The 17,845-nt window shown below is 44.4% G+C and overlaps 1 protein-coding gene across 1 annotated transcript; it reads right to left on the bottom strand.

The window, feature by feature from the left end:
• Window positions 1-2,321: 2,321 nt before the first annotated feature.
• fcho1 (FCH and mu domain containing endocytic adaptor 1) lies at window positions 2,322-16,364 on the bottom strand. The gene is made up of 27 exons (XM_049720103.2): window positions 16,137-16,364; window positions 13,333-13,386; window positions 11,546-11,637; window positions 10,232-10,306; window positions 9,876-10,017; window positions 9,644-9,796; window positions 9,396-9,500; window positions 9,028-9,126; window positions 8,861-8,957; window positions 8,619-8,736; window positions 8,470-8,494; window positions 8,204-8,264; window positions 7,563-7,744; window positions 7,461-7,485; window positions 7,201-7,251; window positions 7,010-7,061; window positions 6,727-6,851; window positions 5,578-6,639; window positions 5,394-5,500; window positions 5,057-5,258; window positions 4,828-4,942; window positions 4,596-4,751; window positions 4,392-4,524; window positions 4,022-4,218; window positions 3,668-3,732; window positions 2,982-3,149; window positions 2,322-2,890 (listed from the first exon to the last, which is right to left on the bottom strand). Exons 2-27 carry the CDS (start codon window positions 13,360-13,362, stop codon window positions 2,862-2,864), a joined length of 3,666 nt encoding a protein of 1,221 aa, XP_049576060.1. The 5' UTR covers window positions 13,363-13,386; window positions 16,137-16,364; the 3' UTR covers window positions 2,322-2,861.
• Window positions 16,365-17,845: the final 1,481 nt, after the last annotated feature.

The following is a 17,845-nucleotide window of genomic DNA, read 5'->3' as shown; positions in this document are numbered from 1 at the left end:
CCGGGTTAGCGCGTCCAAAACGGGAGAAAATAACCGGCGCAAATGTTTGTTGCGTAACGGAACGAGGGCGGGCGGGCGCCATCTTTGAATGGCTTTGCTCTGATTTGGACATGACGTAACAAATTCGTTACATTTATCAGTTTGCATAACACGGAAATCGCACACGCATTATATAAAATAATAAAAAAATTGTTTAGTTGGCTAGAGTCAAACTAACATTTCCTATAGTCAGACAAACACGCGCTTATCGGCGGCGTCATTTACGAACCTTCCACAAACCAATGAAAAAACGCTGGCCAGGATTCAAAAAAAGAACAAACAAAAAAACGCGAAAGACATTTGAAATACCGTAGCGGCAAAACGACCAAAACGCGCAACGACGCGACGCAACGTCGAGTGTGGCGTGCACTCCCTGGACAGCGAAAATCCTGCAAGAAATAAAAAATGGCATCGTAAGAAACTGCAAACATTTGCGCACGGGCTGAATTGCCTGCGGCCTACAATTTACCTCCAACAAAGCGTGCCAATCGTGCAACAAACACGGCGTCCGTCGTGAAAAACGGCAGGAGACGACAAACATTTGCTAGCATGCTCGCTCACCTGAGAAACCGTCCGCCGCGCCGCCACGCGCTTGGTGGGACCTGCATATGATAACTCCCCTTGAGCGAGCACACCTGTCTTCAATTGACCTAAAGCCCTGACGTCACAGCCATCGATTCAAATCTTCTTCTCCTGATCGTCCAACGGCGCTCCGCACATTAACGCCACCAGGTGGTCGCCTGTCATGGTGACTACTGTGGAAAGGGTTGCTTCGGACTAGTGATGTGCATTCCAGTTCTTTTAGGTGAACGAATCTTTAGAATCAGGTTCACTCAAACGATTCGTTTGAACGCACACTAACGCCACCAGGTGGTCGCCTGTCATGGTGACTACTGTGGAAAGGGTTGCTTCGGACTAGTGATGTGCATTCCAGTTCTTTTAGGTGAACGAATCTTTAAAATCAGGTTCACTCAAACGATTCGTTTGAACGCACACTAACGCCACCAGGTGGTCGCCTGTCATGGTGACTACTGTGGAAAGGGTTGCTTCGGACTAGTGATGTGCATTCCAGTTCTTTTAGGTGAACGAATCTTTAGAATCAGGTTCACTCAAACGATTCGTTCGAACGATTCGTTCAACGAATACAAAGTCGCAGGCTTTTATTGATTCATAACGACCTGTTAATGTTAACAACACATTCAATACATTCTTTAACGTTCAAAAGGAGCTAAAAGTTTTCACGCACCTGCACTTAACGATGGAATCACACAGACACTCCATTAGGTACACCGCCATTTTCAAGTGTACCTAATAACAGGCCACTTTATTAGGGAAATATCATAGTCAAAGGTCACAGGTGGCGAGCTCTAGTCCTCGGGGCCACGTTCCAACATGTTTTCCAAGAGTCCTCAATGGTTTTAAAGGTGAAGATTAGTGGAGCACTGGTTAGCATGCTTGCATGGCTGGCAACCCGCCTGCTGCCCGATAAAGCTGGGTTAGGCTTCAGGACACCCCATAACCCCCGTGGGGACAAGCGTTACCTTTGATGGATGGATGGATGGAGTGCACTCGTGTATGGACCTTAAATTAGAGAGCGAATAAACACAAATGGCTTTGCAGCAGATCTAGTTGCATTTACTTTCATTTTTGGTAACCATAGGGCAAGTTATTGTGTTTTACCTCAATAGATTTCTCGGTTCATGTAATGGAGGTGTGGGAGGCTGAGTCAATGTGGCCTTGAGTGTAAATAGTTTTCGTCTGGGCCCCACCCATCACAGACCTGTCGTAGCAAGCCAGAATCTTCAGGAGGCCCGTTTCAGAGCGCCTTAGCAGAGGATTACCATTTTACTAAATTATATATTCAGTATATCTTTCTATGTAGAACGTGTGCTCAGTGGCCTCATTTCTCTCCTCATTGTATCTGAAGAAAAAGAAAAATGTTTGGTAACCAATAAGACTTTGCGTGTGATTGATAGCTTAAGTATGAAGAATAGTTCCTAGTTGGATGAACTATTCTTTGTGCTTACTCCTATTCTCCCCTCCATTTTTGTACGGACTTATTTAAGGCTATTTGAGATGTATTCCTGTCCGTCCTTTGCCTTTAAGTGCGTTTGAAAGCTCATTTCTGGCTGTTCTTTTGAAAGTTTCGTAAGACTGTTTTAGATCTTTGGCCGATGATTCTTTATTTATGGAACTAGATTTGGGTCCTCTTACAAGTATACTGAACCCTTATTTTGTGTATTTTGAAACCGCCACTTAATCTAGCCCAAGGACACATGGTGGTTGGTAAACTGCTTAATTCAGTTGTATTTTGTACCTGGTCACAATGTGTAATAATAATAAACTGGCATAAACCAAAGATGACTGACTACATGGATTCTTTTTTTGTTGTTGTTATTAAATATCACAAAGCCTCCTTTTGGAGCAAACAGCAGATATGCAAACATTGCTTCTTTCTTTTTTTTTTTGAAGGTACAGAAGAAGATATAACAATGACCCTGTTCAATCATTTAGGATATGCCAGTCACTTCCTACTCTTTAGATCACTTAAGTGTTCAATTGCCACTCAGACTATGCTTAAGTTATTACTCAATACATGCTTCCCTGTACACCAAGAGTCAACTTTTAACGTTTAGCTTAGTTTGCAGTCCAGTAGTATAAAGGGATGAAACAAGGAAGAACATTTTCTCCAGGAAAAATGAACACACAAGAGACAATAAAGAGACCGTAGCAGCAGAAACAGTGTCACAATTAAGTGCTCGTGGTCCTTCAACATTGACCTAGTAGCAAACGTCTCAGAAGCTCCAAGGATGTCATTATGTTCACAAGGTGCAGCCTGCCATGTACTTTCCTAATGGGCACACAGTGGAGAAGAAAAGTGTCAAATTAATTGTATTCATTAAAAAATGAATTATTTTTCGGGGTCTAAATCAAAGCATCACCTGTGGCGAATCTCTTCTTGATGAGCGACATGCGATAGCGGCTGCCGACCAGCTCCACGTCCATACCTGACAGAGAGGCCCCGGAGCCCACAAACTGAACGGCCAGGTTGGGCGGGGGGCCGCGAGGGACCTCCAAACATTGCCAGCTGGCACACAGAGTCCCCGAGCCTATTGGCACACAATCCAGTCAGATCTGCCGCGTCTGAAGAAAATGGCTTTTTACGGCCGCAGGTCGTATAAAAATACTGCTATAATTGAAAGTGAGGGAAAAAGTTTCATTTAGTCTAATAGAAAGAAAATGCTTTTACATCATCATATGGAATCTATAGGCAAGTACAAACCTGTTTGCACGGCTGTCACTTACTCCGAGATTCTTGCTACTATTTCTACAGTATGTAAGTATAAAACACTGCTAGGTGAGACTATGACTTCCCGTGCTAAGCCTAAGCCTCCCATTTGAACAGGCCTCTGCAACTTCAAAAAATACAAGGAAGAAAGCCGTTTCCAAGGCGATTCATGCTTTTCAGGAGCAACTTAAGATCTGCTTTGCACGAGGGCACCGCAACGACACACAGTTGTAGAGGCAATCAAGGGAATTCTGCCAATGATGCCATGCAGATTGGATATGGGAGGGGGAGGGGGGGGGAAATGTTAAGCTGTTTAATTTCCTCCCTCTTAGCTCTGACCTTTGCTGTGGTTGGTGGGCGAGAGGTTGGCAAGCTTCCACAGCAGACGTCTATCCTCGGCGTTCCTGCAGAGGCACAAAAACACTCGCTGACTCTTTGACCTTCTCTCTCTCTCTCTCTCTCTCTCTCTCGTCGTCCAAACGCCATGTTGTCATCTGCTGTTCCTATTTTTAGCATCTAGAGCAGCCCTCAAAACAAACGTACTGAGTGGCCTGTCCAGCTGAGGGTCAGCATGTTGACAGCTTTCAGTGCCAACTGGGACTCTGCCACTTCCTCATCACTGCTGCCAATAATTCATTTCTAATATTGTCATTATGAAACGGACAGGTCATTTTCCAATTCTCGTTGGCTCACCAGGAGGCAGGCGGCTGACACTGCAGGTCGGCCGCCGTGTGGTCCAACTGCAGCAGCACCTGGACGGCGGTGAGCTGAGTGGACGGCGCTGTGACGGGGCAGCAATGGTAGTCCAGCGACACCCGGGTCACTGTGCCGCTGCGCTGGCACTCCGCCGACAGCAGGAGAGGAGCCCGGGCTGGATCCTGAGATGACACCTGCACGTACATCAACAACTTGCTAGCCTGACTAGGAAACGTGAGGAGCGACACAAAGTCAATCCTTGAGTAGTTAGCGATACCGCGTGCCGATACCACACATCTGACACGTGAAACTTCCCCCAAAAAACAATGACATAAATATTGATCTTACGAATAAATATTGATCTTACCTGATACTTGAGCAGTCCGACGTTGTAGTAAGAGGCCTGGGGGTTGAGTTCAGCCTCCCGCTGCAAGTACACCTGCAGGGCCTGCATGTTGAACCAGAAGTCTCGGGCCTCCGGGTCACTCTGAGACGGATCACTGTGTGCGCACAGACACCATTCTGTGCTGCTAGCGGCTCATTCCGCAAGGAAAAGGAAATAAATAAAAACCTGAAGAGAAGCTTCTGATTCGGTAAGAAGTGGTCTATTTTGGAAATGTTGACCAGTCGGAAGCTGAGCACAGGGACGTTGGGCTTTGCTGTGAAAATGCGGCTGATGCCTGCCGGGAAGGACATGGTCAGATCGCCTGTGATCTTCACCAGACACCTGGAGGAAGGACAAGATGGTTGTCATTTGACAGCGGAGAACCGGCGCCGTTCAATGAAAACAACGTCCAGCTCACTGATTGTGTTGTCCGCCCTTGAAGTAAGCGTTGATGTACTCGGTGATGGCGGCGGCCACGGGCCAAGCCTCCTGGGTGCTGAGGGAAAGGGGACTGGGGCCTCGGGACAAGTGCACTGGAAACGACCACATCAAGTTGCAAAAAAGTTAGGGCGTTTACTCATTCGAGTAGTCTTATCAGGTGAAGACTACGTCACGGAATACATTTCACTGCTCTGAATCTGGCTTACATTTTCTCGGCGGCTGGTCCTGGAGCGGGTAAGGCAAAGGTGAGGCTTGCCGCACCCGGGCAGGGCTGGGGGCTCGGTTCTGTCCTGCCCATTCGACGTCCCTACATTGAGGTCCCCACTCGCTGGGACTGGAGGAAGACGAGGAGGTGAGGGAGGCGCTGGGCTCCGGCAAAGGCGAGGAGCACAACGACCGGGACTGAGACTGAGGACAGGGAAGGCTCTGCATTAGTAGGTGGCAATCATTCAAAGGAAATATGATCATGTTCTTACATTTCAGAAAAAAAGGCTACAAACACACAAGTGGCAAAATAAATGTATTTGACTGTATCTTACTTACTCTGTCAGTGCCGCTGAGGAGATTGGCGCTCTTCTTGCTCTTGTTGGCCCTGGAAAGAGCAGCCGTAACCACGTCAGACGATTGATGTCTAAAGTTGTGTTTGGTACCTTGGAAAGACACACAATCACATTTCAATTGATGTTTACATGTGACCTGATATACTAGGTTGAGGAAATCCATATACCCTTGTGAGAGATGACACTGCAAGGCTGGGGCGTGTTGATGTCCAGACAGTCTTGGTCTTTGTCCGTGGAGAAACAAAGATCCTCCTGCGGGCCAGAATGTCTCGTGAGCGGAGGAGCGTTGCGGCGAGGTTCGCTCTCTGACGAGCGATGTTTTCTCCTCTCGCCGCCGACACAGTCTCCTTTCCCTAGTCCCGCGTCGTTTGCTCTGGAATTGCTCGGCTGTCCGGAGGAGCCCTCGCTAAACGGGTTATGGAGAGAATTCCAGTTGGCAAGTTCCTTCTTTGGCTGAGATGGAGCAAAAGATTCCATGTTGTTATCAAATGTGAGCTTATTGCTGTTGCTATGGGGGATTATTCCTCCTGCTGCAGCCAGGGACGACTGGTGGGTGGGGCTTCCGATCATGGTGATGGCAAACGGGTCATCGGAAGACACCGGCGGCGGTAAGCTTCGGTCTCGTTTTCTCTCCCTATTTTTACGATTAGATGAGGTGGATGAGGAGGAGGAGGAAGAAGGGGGCGGGAGCGGCTTGGTGTCAGCGCCAGGGATGGAGAAGGGGTCCCCTCGCGCCTCCGTTCCTCGTCCTTCTTGGGTCGGGCGTGGAGGATGGCGCGGCCAGGCGTCGGCCAGCTTGAAGGTCTCCTGTGTGACGTTCCTGTCGAAAGCGGCAAAGAAGGGATCTTCGGGGTGATGTCTGCAGTTCCACACCGCTGACTCCATCTCCATTGAGGGGAAGGACTGCTGGAAAGCAGGGAAGAAGCGCCCGGCCGAGGAGGAGTCCACGTCTGAGGGGCGTCTCGAGGAACGGGAAGAACCGACGGCGGTCACGGGGTCATCCTGCGGATGAGGACTTTGAGCAGGGGAGGGCTCACAGAAGGCTGAGAGGAAAGGGTCAGCAGCAGGTCGCCCTCGTATTTGTGTCTGTTCTTTGCTTTGTGAAACGGGAGGCCACGCCGCCCAGCCCGCCGGCTCAGGGGAGGGGTCGAGCGGCTGAAGGGAGGGGGAGTCCAAACCCGAGTCCTCAATGTTCTCTGGTGAGGAAGAGTCTGATGAAAAGGCAGCATCTGGTGCAAAAAAAAAAAAGCCAGCAGTTAATGTGCCACACAATGAGCAGAGTCTCCAAAGTCAACTACCAAATGTGTTTATCTCACATTCAGAGGCACCAAAGGAACTTTGTTGTTGGAGCTGTCCCCGACCACTAAAGCTTTTGAATTTCAAGGCTGTTTCGAGAGGCGGCCCAAACAGACTGTCGGTACCGGATGCTGTAGAACTCAATCTGTTCAAGAGGAAGAAGAAAAAATAAATAAAAGGTTACCATTCTGAAGTGCCCCATCTTTAGGTGATTTTATGCGAGTCGCATTTGCATAGACTAAAATCACCATTTGCAACAGATACGCTAGAATGAGAAGATAAGAAGAGCAGAGCTCATCTCACCTGCTGTGGTCTGGACTGGAAGTTGACCTGCGCAGGCCCTCCTGCTCACCATCTCAAATTACAAAACACAATGTGACTCAGCAACGACAATTTCAGGGCACCCAGGGGGTGCCGGCCGGACAAGTCGACAATAAGCCGCGTTCCACACAAAACAAAACTACATCATAGAGAAGCAAATAAATGAAAAAAACCTCGAGAAGAGGTGCCCTCATCATCTGTACGTCCGCCTGTGCTCGAGTTTCCTATCAAGGCAAACAGTCAGAATCATTCAAGTTTGCAGCATCGTGTGATCGAACCGCTGACATGTCAAATGTATTGAAATAGTTTTTTTTTTTTAAATTAATTTCATTTTTTTATGAAGGTTAGAAATATCCTATATAAATATTCACTTTTTCCTCAGGGTTTATGTATGGGACAGTCCAAAAGCATAAAAAAAAAAAAAAAAACTTACTGGAAAGATGCCTTTTGACTTTTACCTGAAAGAAAAAGAGAAAGATATTTTAGTATTTTGCATCTTTTTGGGGTTTTTTTAATGAAAAAAATAAATATATACCCCTCTATTGGGTGGCAAGGTAAGCGTTCCCACAGTAGCTTTCAGCTCCTTCTCACGGGCGGCGGCATTACTGCGGGAGCTGTTGGCCACCGGTCTGATCTGGATCTGGAACTTCTTGGGCTCGTCATCATCAAAGTCCGAGTCGCTGGAATAGAAGTTGTTGTCCTTCTCTTTAGAGCAGCGTGACAAGAAGAGTCAAGGAAAATGCAGTGTCAAATAAGAAATGAAAAGAATAGCATCCACAGAATGAGCAGGAAAAACAACTACTAGGATGGCTTTATATTGCCCAAGTTCCTGTACTGGGACCGAGGCCTTGGAGAGGAGAAAGAAAAATAATAATTGGATTCTCTGCGAGTTGAATGAAATCAGAGCAAATGCAGAAATACAGAAAGAGGTGCAAAAGCGTAACTGAGGCAATTGCACATCACAGCATGGGTAGGAGCTTATTTTTGCAAAATATCAACCACTTCCTGTCTCTATTTTCACCACAGCAGTTGTTATCTTGAGGCTGTCAGGACCAGGGAGCGAGCGTTAGCAACCATAAACGGAAAGAGACGCCCGTGCCATGACTCTGTTTTTGTACACTCGTAAAAGTTCAACATTCCAGCGTGTCCAAATGATTGGAGCAGAAAAAAGGATATCATTCGCAGTGCTGTCAGCTCGGATGACAAATCCTTCATCGTCTACATCAAACGGTGAATTCTGGGAAAAAAAAAAAAATAATCCAAAAAACTCAAGCACAGCAGCCTGACAAAAATATAATGCAGCAATTAATTCTTCATAAATATTGGTGCTGATTTTAATCAACAGTTTCATCATATTGCATTTTTATTTTACATTTACAACACCCTAATTTAGTAAACATTCCATGCTGCTGTGGTGGCTGTGAATGAAATGGAACACTGACCGGTATCTCAGTCACAGCAGAATCCCTGCAAAACAAATCCATTTGCTTTCATTGTTCAATAACACAAATTAAAGCCAACAGCAAAGACTAGAGCCAATCAGATGAGGGAAAAAAAAAAAAAAAAACAGGACAAGGACGATTGTGCTTACGTGGAGTCCGGCTCCTTGTCCCGCTTGCCCAGTCCGGGGATTCGGAAGGCTTTGGCCCGACTCTTCTTTCCGCCCTCGGGTGCTATGGCTGTCATGTACTCCTCAAAACTCACTACAGCTGCAGCACACACATATAACACTTTTTTACATTTTTGTATTCCCATATTTAGTCAATACATACTGCTTAAATACTTCTTGCATGTTGATTTTACTTTGCTAGAAATATTCTGTGACTTAATTACCGGGCCTTTCCTTGCCAGTGCCCTTCAGCTCGGCAAATTTCTGGAGGAGGGTATTGATGCCGATATTTTCTACATTTTGCTTGAATTCCTCATGGACCTGCAGCAGAGCAGAAAATGATGACATTTAACAAATGATGTGTGACATGAGGTCAAAGTGTCAAACATACCTGGCCAACTTGTACATGAGTGTCTTCAATGGAGTGGGAATAAGCTTTAATCAAATGTTTCATCTGTTGCAAATGGCCTTCCTCAATTTCCTGAAACCTCTACAGAAACACAATAGACACTCAATTTTTTTTTTTTTATTCATAGTGCACTGAGATCTTAGTTAGAAAAATCTTCTGATTTTCACCATTGTGTTACCAATGGAAGAGATATCAATTTTTTTTAGGGGGGGGGGGGGGGGGAATAATGTTGACTAATGTTCTTAAGTTACAGACCATATGAACCGCGAGTTCAGGAATACCTAATTTCTTTTTTGTTCCACACACCTCCCCCAAAAAATGGGCAAAGGGGTCTCGGAATTAGAGCTGACCTGAGCGGACTCGTTCATCTTTTGTTCAAACTCTCCTCCCACTCGATTGTGCTTTTCAATACACAGTGCAAATGATTCTGCTGCTTTCTTAGACTTCAGCTCGGCCTTTTGAGAGAGAGAGAGAGAGAGAAGACGATAAAACTTTATTTCGACATTGTTTACTCAAAAAACCCAATATCAATGGGGGGGGGGGGAAAGAATTGATTTTAACATAGCTTAAAGTCTTTTAAAAAGAAGTAGGAACTAACTTTTTCCTGTTCCTTCTGTGGCGCTCCCTCCTTCCTGAGCCTCTCCAGCTCCAAACATTTGGCATGGTAACCCTCTTTGGACTTCTGAAGGTGGCCACTCTGAACTTGCAGTGCCTGCACCGCCTCGACAGTCCCCACCATGTCTTCTTTTGTCTGAAAAAACATGCACAATACATGACAAGACTTGGGGGAAAAAGAAAAAAAAGTTGGGCATTCCCATTGATATGTATACCTTGCGGTGAATTTTGACCTGCTCATCACCGTACTTATTGATGTCCCGAATGAGATCGTTCATCTTTCTCATGAGCTCAAGATGGCAGAGAGCCAGTTTGTCAGAAGACACCCTGAACACATCCCACATGGGTGCAAACGTCCTGGGCCCCAAAAAATAAATAGCACAAACAGCACAAATGACAATATGGTGTAAGTACTTGGATTATTTAATCAGTACAGAAGGGACAAATGTGAACATTTGGTTGAGCAGATGGTACTCATCCATATCTTAGATGCAGCCATGGCACTGTTTATTATCAAGGATCTTCTAAAGCGCCCTTCCAATGGTCCACAATTGATTGTATTTTCACTCACCCTTGCGGGCTTCCGTTGCTGGCCATCTTAGCCAGTTTGCCCATGGATTTGGAGTAAGTCTCCTCGATGGCAGCTCTGAGGGGGGGGGACAAAAAACAAACATCAGCAGAATATCCCACAATGACTGGCTCTTATTTAAAGGTAGTCATGGAAACCTCAACCCTGCAGTACCTTGCAGACCCGTGTGCGCGTGTGTATACGCTGCGCACGTCTGCAGAGCAAAACTGCAACGGGAAGAGACTTGGTGCATAATCTTTACTTTCGATTCCTGTCACTTAAGTCCAAAAGCAGTTGCACGCAATACCCTTACCAAGGCCACATATTTTGAATGCAGATTTTACAGAAGAGAAAGTCAATGCTAGGTCGATGTATTATATAAGGCATGCTGAAATGATTCATGGACTAATTGAGAAAGGCTGCACATTAAACTTTCAAAAGAAATCTGTAGAGCCTAAGGGCAAAGAATGCAGCAATATTGATCCAAATATCTAAAGGGGGGGAAAAAACAACTTGCTTCTGAGTTTAAGACAAACACACATATGGCGGGCGGCGTTCATCAAAGATGCTTTTTGTAAACATACGGTTCCGTCTTGTGCCGTCTCTCTGAATTCACAATGTAATCAATAACATGAATTTAAAAAAGCATGTTTATTATGTACATAGCTAGCACAAAACAGAGGAACACGCTTCATGGATGACACTGCTTCTAACCACAGATTATTAACGGTCAACATCAGACTTGAATGGCTTTCTAATAGGGATTTACTGCAGAGCGCTGTAAAATTCACCATTTTTGACAGACTGTCACAACAACAATATAAAATTGGTCCAGTAGGTTTTCTTTTTTCTGAAATATGTAGTCTTATTAGAAACGACTTTGGGGAATGCAGAGGCAGATGAAGACGGATGAACTTTATCGGCACAACGGAAGCGATACTGCACTTTTCGTTCGTTCGTTCGTTCGTTGGCAGCTGATTTGTTGTCCGTCTCAGCAGATAAGGAATGTGTGCAGGTCCTCACAATCTTTGATCACTCCCCGTGTGCCTCCCCGGCGGTAGCTCATTACAGGTCTCAATTTAATCACAGCTAATTGGAGTAGATCCAATATCATCAAACATACATTTTAATTAAATTTTCACCGTAATAGCTTCTGTGCAGTCCAACTTGTTCAAACACAGTGTTCTGATTCATGTTTCTTTGAATATGAATTAAAGAGGTTCAGGGTCGACTGAAAATGACATCACAGTTGCCGAGTCCATTTTGGGGTGGACATTTCTCCCCTCACAGATTCTCACAAATAGGCCCAAACTTTACCTCTCGCGAACAAACTCGGCGAGTTCCTTGGTTGCCAGCTGGCCGTGCTTCATGTTGTGGTAAAGCACGTCAAAGCCGCCATTCTTCTCCCCCTGCCCAGGCACAAATAACACACATGAAAGCCTGCCAGCAAACGGCGCATCAACAAATCGCATGTGGTCAAAATTTGAAATTGCTTAAGACACACTGTTGATTTGTTTTTACAAAAAAATCTGCGTTGTATCGCGAGCTGCCTTTTCAAAGTGCTAATTGTGCACGTAAGGTTCTCAAGTTTGAATCGGAGAAGAACAGAGCAATTCTCAGGTAGCGGGGGAATGCCTGGAATGGCGAGGAGGGATTGACCACACGCACGCACACACACTACACAGAGACATGCAGACTGGCGTATTTGGCAAAACAAACGCTTCTGTGTAGAAGCCGCCAGTAAGAAGCAGCTTTGGCACTTTTGATGACTACTTGTCAGCTCATGCATGAAATAAAAAAATAAAAAAAGGCAACTTCTGAGCCGAGTCCTTATAACCAATCAATTATGCTTGAATGTGATTAAGGTTCAAACAAATTGTGACTTCCACGACTGGTTTGTTTTGGGTGCTTTCATAGAGCGAATTCTCCAAACGACAAAACGGTTCTTCTTGTTGTTGTTTTAATGGCGAAGATCCAATCTAATATTGACTGTCTGAAAGGGCTTGGAGTGACTGCTGATTACTCCCCGAAGAATTTGTCCTGTGTAAGCAGCTGGCAGGCTTCTGCTCTTGCAACCTGATGCCCTCGCAACAGATGAGCTGCCACTCAAAGCCAGCAACACACACACACACACACACTCACACACACTCAGTCCACCGTACCTGTTCATTCAGTATTAACAATCGTAAATGTAAACACTTGCACTTTGAAAAGGCAAATGGATGCAAATATTAACTCAAGGCGTTTGCTATTGACAGAAATGACGGCAGGCTCAAAATTTGTCTTTCACTTCACGAGAAGGCAACTTCAGCTTTGCCATTTTCATTTCATTTTCAAATAACCTACGTTGAGTATTTTTTTTTTTTTTTATGTGTACCAATTGTAATGTCGTGTACATTTTTTTAATGGACAAGACATTTGACGTGTTGATCAGAAGTTAGCAATCCGCAGAGCTTTTTTTCCTCAAGACTGCTTGGCGACATCAATGAACACAGATGGTAAATCCTCGGGGGTTGATTTAGCCTCATATTTAATATTTGTGAGGCAGACCAAAGAGCTAAAAAAAATCCTCACAATAGTTATATCAATGTTCGAGCATCTGCAAAAAATGACAATTCTTTAAGTGTGAATTACACAAACCCGTTGTTCAACTTTTATTCATTAATGAAGTTGAGCATTTTGGTTCCGCACGAGGGAGCCCATTACCATCATAATGAAGAGACTGAAGGGAGAAAAGAAAGTATGGAGAGGGGGAGGTGGATGTGAAAAATGTGTAAAATCTCAACAGGGCAACTTTTCCCATAAAGGCTTTCCTGCTAAGTAATGCTGAAAATAGGATCTGAGCAAATTCAAGACAGGCTGAGATAGAACAACATGAGACATGGGCAAAAAAATGATTCGCCTAATCAATTGATGATGCATATTTTGATCAATATAACATTCTGGTGCTTCAGTATTGCCATTCTCTTTTAAACTTGTTTTATTATTGAGATATATAAAAAATGGGCATCATTGAGATGTGCTAAATGTAGTCATTCAAAAAACACATTAAACTAATTTTGTTTTTTTAATTTCATCAATTTTGCAGCTATCGAGACACTCACCCAGAAGTTGTTCTGGAAGAAAGCCATCATCACTCAGCGGACAGTCACCATGCTCTGTAATACAAGAGGAAAGCAAGAACATTCGTTAGAACTTTGCTTCATATTTTGTCGGTTCATCTCGTCTTAATAGACTGTGGTAGGGGGCTATGTCCCCCCCCCCACTGTGAACTGCAAGCTTGACTGTGGCGTAAAGGCTGCGAAGGTTTAGGATAGCAATGTCTTCATGAAAACACAGGAGACACATTTGGTGGAGGAGGGATGATCCTGGGGAATTAAGAAAAGACTTCAGAAGAAAATCCCAGAAGATGGGATGAGCCAAGGAAAAAGGCTGAGAGAGGAGGAGGAGGCATGGTGGAAGTGGAAGACCCACCAAGGAGAGGATGAATTTGTGCGTGGGTCTACTCCACGTACTTGCGTGGTTCAAACTCATCAACTGGTCGGAATTGAAAAACAAAACCCTTCCACCTGCTTCCATAGGCGATGTAGACGAACAACTCTAAATCTTAAAACGCGGTTTGAAAACAGGGGGATGGTGCAGCGGATGATAAAAACAAGTGGAGACATTCCAAAGTGTAATCTGTTCACAGAGTGCAGCCAAACTTGGACTGTCTAACACTACACAGATTGCTAGCAGTAAAAAAACAAAAACAAAAAAAAAACCTTCAAGTAAAATCAGTAGGATAAGGACAGACAAAACTAAAACACATAGCCTTGAATGCAACCATTTTCAAGATGGAGAGTAGAAAACCATGAAACAAACGCCATTTCTAAGAAAGCATTTTTGACAAACTGGCATTGGTAGTTTCTGTTAGCTTGTAACACAACACTGTAGTAATTGCACTTAAGTGGGAACCGTCACTACCCATTAAATCAGGCGTCCCTCAATTTGGCAAAGCACGGCATATTGTGTCAGGCCTGATTTCTCAGTGAGCTGCAATCTCCTAACATGAAAACAAATGGCAGCTTGTGTTGCACGCGTGTTAAAGCTCACACCTTCAAAGAAGCTGCTAGCCGCTGCGTTGGCAGACTGAGCTTTTTATCTTAGCGGGAATTGTGCATTGTGCATCCAGGACGTCCAGTGGGGTCAAAAGACAAGTCAAATGGGTGTGAGCAAGCAACTCTCATTTTTTTTGTAGTCATTCATTTGTCTGTGCATTGTCATTTTAAAATAATGTCTGTTTTGGAACAAAGGTATGGAAATAAAATAAAATACTTAATACATTAGTCACATTAGTCTCTTTGTATGTGATGAAATTGACAATAAAGCAGACTTTAACTTTGACATTAAATGGATAAAGACTTTTCTTTGACTGACTAAGAGAGGATTATGGGAAAAAAAATCAGTGAGTGATCATCATAGGCCAGGCAGTCTGGCCATTGTCCTTGCGTGAATGTAGTTTTGTCTATACAGCACTACTGCGCCATGTGCCAGGCAGGCAGGCAGGCAGGCATCGCTTGCACCAGCAGCAGCTCAGCTCAGCTCAGCTCAGCTCACGAGAAAGCACAACTGTGCCGCAGACAACAAGCAAGCCTCGTCACAAGCGTGCATACACTAGTAGCCATTGACTGTAGTATTTAATGACTCACTTTAGATTGTATTGTGGTCTGTCTGTGTGTGTTGTTATTTTCTGATTTGCTTTATTCATTTTGCATTTTTCCTCCCCCGAAAATACAAATTGATCATCATACAGAGTGAGGCAATTAATGAACGAGTAACCCAGAAACAGAGCCAGAACCAGAGAGCCCCAGGATACCATCTGTGGCACCTTGGCTGGACACATTCACAGCCTCAAGCGTAAAACAGTATTTCGGTGAACCACAATTTTCTTTTCAATAAAACATTGGACTCATTCTTCTTTTTTTGGTTCCGTTTTTGCAGAATAGGGTCACACAACTAAAGCATTCACACAAAATGTTCCAGAAAGACAAAGATCACAGAAAGTATCCTTAAATTCATTGGGTAAGGTCAATCAACTTCGCATGACTGTAAGCATGTGCACATTCTTGCTCTTTAGAACTATTCAGCAAGCGTCAATAGGACAGGCCACGAAATTGAGAAGACCTTGGCAAACAAAGAAGTCTTTCGAAGGTCCTGCGTGCGCCTCTACCTGTACTAAAAGAATAAATAAATGACAAATAAATAAAATGAAGACCTGGGTCTTCTATTGTGAAATAATATGCAATGCAATTGAGTGAAATTTTGATGTCAACTGCATCAATGAATTGTGATCACCAGATGGACCAAAAAACCTTTTTGGGCCCATGAAGCCAATATTGACTTTATAACCATGTGAGTAGCATTTGCAAGTAGCAATTAGTTCAAGAATGACAGAGAGCTTGAATGTAAAACTATTTGTCCGATAGCAGAATCACAAGACACAACAGAAGACAAATTGGAGCTCATTTAGTAACGCTGCCACGAATGCATGAAAATTAAGTATCAACTGTGTAAATTTGGAAATTTCCATCATGAGATCTTTCAATAGCAGCACTGAAACCGTCAGTACAATTCACATTTGAATATTGACTTCAACTTTGCATTCTTTTTATCTATCCACTTTGAATACTTGTACACCTCAATAAAGAAAACATGTTTCTCTACTACGGTACATATAAAGTAAACTTTAAAGTGTGGTTGGACATCCATTTTGTCCACTATAATGTTTGAGTCTTCAGGTGAAGTGCACCTTTGCTGCGTTAGCAAACAATTGTGTCAGCTGCGAGGAGCGCTGTCACAGCCATACGTGACCAAACCGGGCAACACCTTCACAAATAAAGCGTGTTAATAAACGATAATTTATTACCTGCGTAGACTACTCGGTCGATATTGCATTGTGCTCCCGCAATGTTCCATCCAACAGTCTGGTAAATGACATCAGCCGTAGTAGAAATGAGCGGCGTTTCCAGTGTGCACCCGTGTTCACACCGTGCTCAAAGACGATTGGCTAACTGCCCCGTCACTCATCGAGACCCGTGTCGGCATAGCAACGGTAACAGGGCGTGGTCAAGAGTGAATGCGAGTATCTGATTGGTTCATTTGACAGCCTTAGCTATTTCATATCGGTTTCTTTTGCTGTAAATTGTCAAGAAAGTTGCCAATGTAAAATCTGTTGATTTAATAAATTGTAGTTTCATGCTACTCTACATACTGTAATAGCAGCAATATTAATAAGGCGCCCCTACTTGGATAAAGACAGCAACTACATCAACATCACATCTGAAACTAGTGTTTCCCAACCTTTATTGAGCCAAGGCGCCCATTTTAACGATGGAAAATCTCGCGGTACACCATTAATGTCACAAAAAGTAGTGCCTGGTTTCATATTTGACCAAAGCAGTGCAGAAAAGAAGAAACAGAAGGATTTCCTCCAAGGAAAGTGCATTGCACATTGTGCACAACACAGTGGGGCAAGCTCATTGTCCAAGAGTGCTTGATGAAGTGCACTTTTCACGATGATGGGGATTTGTTTTTTGTATTTGTCTTGAAACAACTCGTGAACCAGCTACCTTTCGACTGTGTTGGGCTCTTTTCTTTGTCTCCGGCCTCGTGCCTAAATTGTAGGGTACTCGCGCGACTTGTTTGTGACAATCTCTCTTGTCCCTCATTGTCCTTTCCTTCCGCCATCCCACGGGGGCGCACAAACTCGCTGTCTTTTTTCTCCTCTGTTCTTGTGTGGTCATGATCTGTTGATTGGTTGCATTGTCCATCACTGCTTTGGATCTCCTCCATTCTCATGGTGGCAGTTCTGAGGGAGTCAAATGAGCTGGACCCCAATTGAGACCAAGTTTTTGGTCTCTCCAAGTCCCTTTTTGCCTTTGTCAATGCAATCTGCTCCTTAAACATCTGACGGATATTGGAAGACCTGCGTTGTTGAAGCTTAAAATCCAACTCTCTTTGCCGTTGTTTCATCTGTTGTTGAAAATAGTGGTCTTTGGACCAGTTCTTAAACGACTGTGTGTAGGCAGTGGTGAGCAAGCCATGTGTCTTGCTCATTGGAGTCGCTCCGATTTCTTTAAAGTCAAACGTTGTCTCCTCCCGAGGTCCAAGTGCTGCTGCGGAGGTTTCCTCCTCGTCCTGCTCTTGAGGTTCAGCAGTCGGTTCCTCCTCCTCCTCCTCCTCCTCCACCTCCTCTCCCTCTTCCCAGGTTGCATCACTGCAGGTTCCTTCCTCGGGTTCTGCAGTTTCATCCTCCTCTGGAGGAACATAAGTCATGTTGTCCTCCGTATGTCCTGCATCCAAGTCAAGCTCATCGGTTGTGTTGGTTAGATCTTCTTCCATAAGTCCTGCATAAAACTCGAGCTCATCGGTTGTGTTGCTTGTAACTTCCTCCGTTTGTCCTGCATCCGAGTCAAGCTCATCGCTTGTGTTGCTTGTAACTTGCTCCATTTGTCCTGCATCCAACAAAACCTCATCGGTTGTGTGCTGCACGCAGAAGTGAACGGATGAATCTCGTTTGGGATCTGTGCTTTAACTGTGTGCAGTGCATGAGCCATCAAAAGTGAACGTAATCAA

This window comes from Syngnathus scovelli, chromosome 10 (genome assembly GCF_024217435.2).
Source record: "Syngnathus scovelli strain Florida chromosome 10, RoL_Ssco_1.2, whole genome shotgun sequence".
Taxonomy (NCBI): Eukaryota; Metazoa; Chordata; class Actinopteri; order Syngnathiformes; family Syngnathidae; genus Syngnathus; species Syngnathus scovelli.
This window is presented reverse-complemented; position numbering and strand designations above follow the sequence as displayed.

What these genes read in the sequence shown, in the direction of transcription:
- fcho1 (XM_049720103.2), bottom strand. Translation starts at nt 13,362, where the DNA reads ATGATGGCTTTCTTCCAGAACAACTTCTGG. An exon ending in CACTGGCAAGGAAAGGCCCG is followed by an intron (nt 8,737 to 8,860) that starts GTAATTAAGTCA and finishes TGTGTGCTGCAG; the next exon opens with CTGTAGTGAGTTTTGAGGAG. An exon ending in TCCTCAGCGGCACTGACAGA is followed by an intron (nt 5,259 to 5,393) that starts GTAAGTAAGATA and finishes CCCTGTCCTCAG; the next exon opens with TCTCAGTCCCGGTCGTTGTG.